This window comes from Centrocercus urophasianus, unplaced genomic scaffold, assembly GCF_019232065.1.
Source record: "Centrocercus urophasianus isolate 14NV4802_14NV808 unplaced genomic scaffold, USGS_Curo_1.0 seq_9, whole genome shotgun sequence".
NCBI classification, from domain to species: domain Eukaryota; kingdom Metazoa; phylum Chordata; class Aves; order Galliformes; family Phasianidae; genus Centrocercus; species Centrocercus urophasianus.
Genome location: NW_024885532.1, coordinates 37,823,969 through 37,831,309, shown reverse-complemented (window position 1 = coordinate 37,831,309; position 7,341 = coordinate 37,823,969). Strand labels below are relative to the sequence as shown.

Below are 7,341 nucleotides of genomic sequence, written 5' to 3'. Positions count from 1 at the left end.
TCAAGGATGAGCTGAACTCAAAACTATTTCACTCTAGACATTTCCCAGCATGCACAAAAGCAGAGCTATGAGGTGCTTAACTCACCATAAGCACTGAGCAGCTCTCTAATGTTTATGACGGAAGCTTCTTACAATCTCTGACATGAGCTGGGGACCTTGTATTAGAATGGCTGGTTAAGTTCTGCTGCAGTGCTTTTTCCTCTCCTGTCCCAGAAAAATAGCTGAATTTCCCCTGACTCACTGCTGAATTCCCAGTATTTTTGAGTCCAGTAGTGCTCCTTTTGGCTTGCCAAAGGCAAAAACAATTTCACAATCTCTGATGTTGACTCAGCAGGTGTCAAACTAGATGACACTATAACATACGAAGATTCCCCAGTTCCTTTTTTCCAATTATCCACTGAACAAATCTAAATGCAAGTTAAGTGTTAAAGAGTTCTGAACGCTGAAGACTAAAATTGTCCAGTGGATGGCAACTAACATGATACATTCAGGAGCTCTTAGCCCTACTGACTCTTGTATTATGTCTTACTGACTGATATTGTAAGAATAAATTAGTTTCTTTTTCCACCCAATTAAGCATAATACAAGTTACAATCACAACTACATATAGTGAAGTTTGAACATCAGTCAGAAATAAAGACCTTTCCTTAAAGATCTCATGCACCTACAAATCACAGAATCATAAAAAGCCCTATCCAGTCTGGCCTTGAACGCCTCCAGGGTAGGGGCATCCACAACCTCCCTGGGCAACCTGTTCCAGTGTCTCACCACCCTCACATTCTCACATAGAATTTTTTCCTAATATATAGTCTAAATCTTCCCTCTTCCAATTTAAAGCCATAGACAGCAGAAATCTAACAGCTTTCCTACCTGTATGCAGATATTTTTATACTAAGAAGAAGCAGTAAGTGAAATTAGTAGTGCTTGTTACTTTCTGTGATTTTCAAGCCACCACAGCTACTGGTTTTTTATGTTGTATGTTGAGTAGCTTTTGTCTGCTCAGTCTCTTGTACTGCATCATTCTCATTTGGGATTTGGGAGATGCTAGTCCCAGTGCCTGGATCTTAATTAGTTTTATAGACTTAGTTCTTTGGGTACAGACCATTTTGAGCACAAGGCAGAACCACAGTCAGGAAATATTTACGTTCAACAGAGAATCACATCATACAATGGCTTGGGTTGGATCATCAAGCTCCAACCCCCTGCTGCAGGCAGGACCACAAACCTCCGTATCTAATACTAGACCAGGCTGCCCAGCGCCTCATCCAGCCAGGCTTTGAACACCTCCAGGGACAGGGCATCCACAACCTCTCCGGGCAGCCTGTTTCAGAACCTCACCACTCTCTTGGTAAAGAACTTCCCCCTGATATCCAACCTAAGAATAACTTGAGAAGTACCAAAGCTCTTTGAGCATGGAGACAGTGTAAGAGTCAGTAAGCATTAATTTTTTTAAAGCTGCATCAGGGAAAGTTTGGATTAGATATTAGGAAAAGATTCGTCATCAAAAGGGTGGATGGGTAATGTAACAGGCTCTTCAGGGCAGCAGTCATGACACAATGTGATGGAGTCCAAGGAGGGTTTGGGCATTTGCTTTCAGAAATATGGTTTGAATTTTGGGTGGTCCTGTGTGGAGCTGGGAGCCAGACTCAATGGTCCTTGTTGGATCTGGTCCAACCTGGGATATTCTGTGATTCTGATTTTTTATTTTAGCTTTCAACTTTGCTGTTTGAAGCTTCTCCAAACCACTTGGAATAAACACATTAAAAAGACTGGAGATTTTTCAAGAAATATGGATGTGTAATTTTTGATTGAAAACTGAAACACTGATAGGAATTCACAAGCAAGTAGACGTTAGTGCACAGAGACCAAAATCTTACAATAAGATCAGTCATTATGTACAGGTTTTTACTTCTAATCAATGATTTTGGCTAACCAGGCCTATCACTCCTCCTCTGACAATGTTAACTTGCAGAAAGAACAACAAAAACTTTGGTAGCTATATCATTTAGCAATCAGTTAACAACATGCAGATTATATTCCAAACAGAGAGCAGTATCCCTTTCAGTTCATACATACAATAAATTGCAAAGCATGAAAGTACTTCCTTGGTTCAATTTTTATTTACGTTCAATTTTCTTTGGAATTTATCACTGCTAGCCAACATAAACCTAGCATCTATAATCTTAATCTAATAAAGAGAATCTGAAAAGTTTTAATAGCATTTTTACTAACTAGGTACTGGTAATCTTGGCAATTCCCATGAAGAAACTAACAGAAAACTTAGATATTATAAGATCTTTAGAAAGCTAAAACAAATTAACATACTCCATAAATGATTCCTTGAACAGGGTTTTTAATTCTATTAATATTTTCTGTCCTATATAGGCACAGAGCTTATCTTGTACCCTGAAGAACGTGAAGGGGACTGCCCTTGCATTCTTTTGCCTTTAGTCTTTCACACTTTCAAAGGGAAGCAGTCGTTTTCAGAAGACAATAACTGAGTAATTTTCCCATGATTCTGTATATCAAGGCACAAGAAGCAAGAAGGGAGTTGGCAGAATTTCTATTTCAAAATATTCCCCTGTAGATGAGAATCACTCAGTCCTTATCCACATTAACTGCTAAACTAACATCTAACAGACCTAGATTGAATCATAAAACTGGAGGTTGTGCACATAGACATTTGCACATTGTGCAGGTAGAAACATAAACTGTTGTAACACCCCTCCTTCATCAACCCCAGGCTAACAGGAACATAATAAAAATATGCCCTGGGGACCCCCCAGAGTGAAAGTAGAGCCATTTGCTGGAAGTTTGAGATTAGTATTTACGTTTAAGAAAATGAAGGAGAAATCTACAAAAATTGATCTGACCTCATTAACATCTAAGATTTTAGGACAAGCTTAGAATAACAAAAAGAAGTGGATGAAACAGGACAAAGTTCCTCAGGGTTCAGAATAAAAGTATCTCACTTTTCATGCATCTCTTCACAGCAAGTGATAACATCAAGCTAACACATTTACAGAAGCCTTCTACTTAAGGGACTGGTGCTACTGAGGTGTCTAAAGGGGTTTTTCAGCAGAGTCCACTCCATTCTGGCAACTAGTATTCGGGATATTCAAGAAAAAACCCTTTTCAGTATGTCTAGGCTCCTTCCCAGTTTCTCTTACCTTCTGAAGTCCTAAAACCTGGTGTTTCTAGTAGGACCCTTTATTAGAATCTTCTTAGGATGAGAAAAACAAAACAAACAAAACAAAAAAAACAAGAACAGAAATATATTATTTCCTGCTGACTGTAACATTTGGAGATTTTAGACTTCCCAAAAATATCCTCAAGTACCTTGTTTTCTTTAGAGTTCCCCTTACTCCCACACAAAGAAAATAGTAAGAGTTATCTTTCTATCAAGATTTTTGTTGTTGTTGCTGTTAGATAACCTCTCTGTAGGTGTGCCAAATAACTCATTTATCTGATCCTCCTCCAGACACAGGCACAGACATTCATTAAGCTCATGGGTTAGCTATAAACATTTTCTCTGCTAATGAAGAATAACATAGGGTTGGGTTTACATCTGCTCAAATACAGATTTATGAAACAAAAAACATTCTTAACCACTTTCCTTAAAAATACATTTTCTTTTTTTTCTCCGAGGGAAAAAAGAAGGCAACACATATGAACAAATGAGATTTTTACATAGTATGTGACACACTGCAAGCTAGGAAATTCTCAGTTCAGCTAAGAAAGATGGGATCATTCTGAGAAACATATGGAAACAGTTAGAAGTAAGTTATGTGGATGGAGGATGTCAAGCTGGAGGGAAGTTCTTAGCAAACATTGCTGAGGACTTGCTTAGTCTTGGTCCATTAACATTTCCATTCATGATCCTGATTCCAAAAGTAGAAATGTGGTTCTGGAACTTTTGAAGATGAAAACATTATAGAGAAAGAAATGAGTCATCATGATTACTGGAATAATTGCTCTAAACTAAAATGCAAAGTACTTATTTTTGGGACCAATGAGCACTTCTGCTTAATCTTTGGGATTTGGTGGATTAAAAAAGTGAATTAGTGAACGTAAAAGGCACAATTAGGCCATGAGAGACAAAGACATTGTTAAAAAAAAAAAGGTGTAGTGCAGTAGTGTAGTCATTAATCTGGCTTAGAAAGGTTCCATGTATAATTACAGTAGGCCATGATAAAGTAAGATGAAATCAAATTTGAGGAGATCTAGGCAAGAACTATAAGAATGAGGAAGTACATCAATATTTTATTTTATGACAGAAAGCTTTAGCTATCATATGGCAGGCTTAGGGACAGTCGTACAATTTGCTGGGTAAATAATTGGCTGGATGGTCAGGCTCAGAGAGTCATAGTGAACTGAGCTAAGTCCAGCTGGTCACCATTGGTTTTCCCCAGGGCTCAGTACTGAGATTAGTTTTGTTTAACATTTTTGTTAATGATCTGGTGCCTGGAAGTGGTTGTTTCATTATCCACTGGTAAGACTAACAGCTAAGATATTGTGTTCAAGTTTGGGCCACTCAGTGCCAGAAGGACATTGAGTTGCTCAAGCACATGCGGAGAAGGGCAATGTAGGTGGTGAAGGGACTAGAAAAAAGTTGTTATGAGGAGTAGCTGTGGGAGATGAGGTTGTTTAGTCTGGAGAAAAAGAGGTTGAAAGGAGACCTAATCGCTCTCTACAACTATGTGAAAAAGGTTACAGCAAGGAGAATGTTGGTCTCTTTTCTCAAATGACAAATGATGGGATGTGAGGAAATGGACTCAAGATGTGACAGGAGAGGGTTAGCTTGGATATCAGGCAGAATTTATCCATGTGAAGAGCGTTCAAGTGTTGGAACACACACACTTTGGTGTGAAGTGTGAAGACCACAAAATGAGTAAGCAGCTTTCAGCTGCTGTATAACCTTCTCAAAAGCAGTTTTTGGCAAAAAGTGGGTAGTGCTGAAGTAATTTTGTGAACAGTGTTGATGACTGTTTCCATTGCAGTTACTGCCAACTTGAAGGTGTGTTTACAGACAGCTCTCCTTGAAACTACGTACATGCATTATGCACTTGTATACATATTTCTGTACTGTCACAATATGTACGGAAGAACTACTCCAGGTAAACACACAAGAATCACCCAAATTGCTTCTGAGATAAACCCACTAGCACACTTGAATAACACCACTTCATTTGAGTAACTGAGCTTACAGTTTCTCAGTCTTTTCAGGATACAGTTGGCTCAGCCACACACACAACCAAGTATTACAGCAGAATATGGGCGTTCCCAGCTGTTGTTTTGTATTTCCTTGGCCCACACCTCCCTCCCTTCTCCTTTGCTGCTCTCTATTCTCATTATCCACCTCTGTGTGAATGTTCCTGCCACCGGCCCACACACACACCAGGCAGTCAGGCAATGCCCATGCTGGGCATCACAAGAGATCCCTGGGCAATGCTGGCACACATGGGGGTGGCCACCTCAGACATTACCTCCTCCAGCTGTGGCAGATCCCCTTTTCTCAGCAAAAGTGGCCTGCACTCCTCCACCAGTCTGCTAAATAAAAACAGCCTCCTTTTAACATATGTTGTTAGATGTCTACTGGAAATGCGTAACTTGGAGTTCTCCTACAGTTAGCACACAGTGGCTTAGGTTGAAAGGAATCTTAAAGATCATCTGACTCCAAATCTCTACTATGGGCAGGGCTGCCCCCCTCAAGATCAGCATGCCCAGGCCCCAGCCAAACCGGCCTGGCACACACAGGGCACCCGCAGGCTCTCCAGGCAGCCTCACTGCCCTCTGAGTAAAGAATTTCCTCCTAACATCTAACCAAAACCTCCTCTCTTTTAGTTTAAAGGCATTCCTCCTTGTCCCATAGCTGTCTGCCCGTGTAAAATCTCAGTCCTCCTCCTGCTTGTATGCCCCCTTCAAGTTCTGGCAGGCCGCAACGAGGCCTCCCTCAGCCTTCTCTTCTACACGAGGAACGTTATCCTTGGCCTCCCCGCCCTCCAGAAGCCCTGCGTAAAGTACCGACCGCGCGCCCGACCCGCGCCGGTCCCTGCAGGCCGTACCCGCTGCGGGCCGGCCCCGCCGGAGGGCAGAGCGCGAAGGGGGAGGCGGCGCGGAGCGAGGGGCGGGCGCTGCCGGGGCCGCGTCCCTGGCGTGCGAGCATGCTGCGGCGGGGGGAGGGCGTCCTCGGCCGGGCCGGGGGAGGTTCGGGCTGAACTTAGGGACGGGAAGAAAGGAAGAGAGAGCGCTGCCGGAAGCGGCGGAGCGGCGGCTCGGGGAGCCCCGCGGGCAGCATGTAGCTGGGTGACGGCAGGCAGACCGCCGCCGCCTGTCCCGCCAGGCCGGGAGCCCCTTCTCAGTGCTCGGCTCCTCCGTCTCTCGTCGCGGCTCTCCGTCGGCCGCCCGTCGCTGTCATGGGGCTGCCCACGCTGGAGTTCAGCGACTCGTACTTGGACAGCCCGGATTTCAGGGAGCGCCTGAAGTGTCACGAGATCGAGCTGGAGAGGACCAACAAGTTCATCAAGGAGCTGATCAAGGACGGCAGCCTCCTCATTGGGGCCCTGCGGAGTAAGTGGGGCGGCGGGGCCGGGGGCGGGCAGGGCAGGAGCTTCTTTTGTTTGAATGGGCTCTGGGAGCGGGCTCCCCTGCCGGCCGACGGGGAAAGAGAAGCTCTCGTCAACTTTCTGCCCCGCTTCGCCTCGCCTCGCCTCGCCCGGGCCGGGTGAGCGGCGGCGGCAGCCCCTGAGCTGGGCTGAGGGCTCAGCCGCGCCCTGCGCCGAGGGGAGGGCGGCTGTCGGGGCCGGGCTGGCGGCTCGCGTTCCCTCGTTCAGCCTTCGTGTCAAAGCCTCCTTACCGCAGCTCTTAACAGTGAGGATATCGCCCTATTTATCACGCGGATAAACGAAGAGATGGTTATTTGTTTTAAGTAGCGGCATCGCTGTTAGTCGCGTCTCCCGTAGGCGAGCTGAGGATGAGCGCTTCCATCCTTTTGAAGCTCCGAGAGATGAACGCCTGGTGTCCCGCCGTGTGGAAGCGGCCCTCGCGCTTTGAAGAGAGTAAAACGAGAGCCGAGAGCCGCGGGGGCAGTGCTGGGCTGGGCAGAGCCCCTCTGCTCTGGCTGGTGCCACCTACTTTCTCATCTGTTACCCATCTCATCTGTTACCCAGAGCTTTCCTTCACCTAGAGTGACGGCTTGCAGCTCCTTGTGCTGTGTGTGTGGTGTTCCAGGGAAAAGAAGTCACTTCAAATAATCCTTAAAGTATTTGCCACATTGATATGTTCTGCCAGATTTATGGAGTCAAAGAGTAGCAGTGTTGCTGTTTATGTGTTCAGGGAACA

The 7,341-nt window shown here is 44.8% G+C and overlaps 1 protein-coding gene across 1 annotated transcript in view; it reads left to right on the top strand.

The window, feature by feature from the left end:
• The first annotated feature begins 6,319 nt into the window (after positions 1–6,319).
• ARHGAP42 (Rho GTPase activating protein 42) overlaps positions 6,320–7,341 on the top strand; it is a 156,533-nt gene continuing 155,511 nt past the window's right edge. Inside the window, exon 1 of the mRNA XM_042838774.1 lies at positions 6,320–6,570. Coding sequence (XP_042694708.1) covers positions 6,417–6,570 — 154 coding nt within the window. The 5' untranslated portion in view covers positions 6,320–6,416. The remainder of the gene's footprint in view (positions 6,571–7,341) is intronic.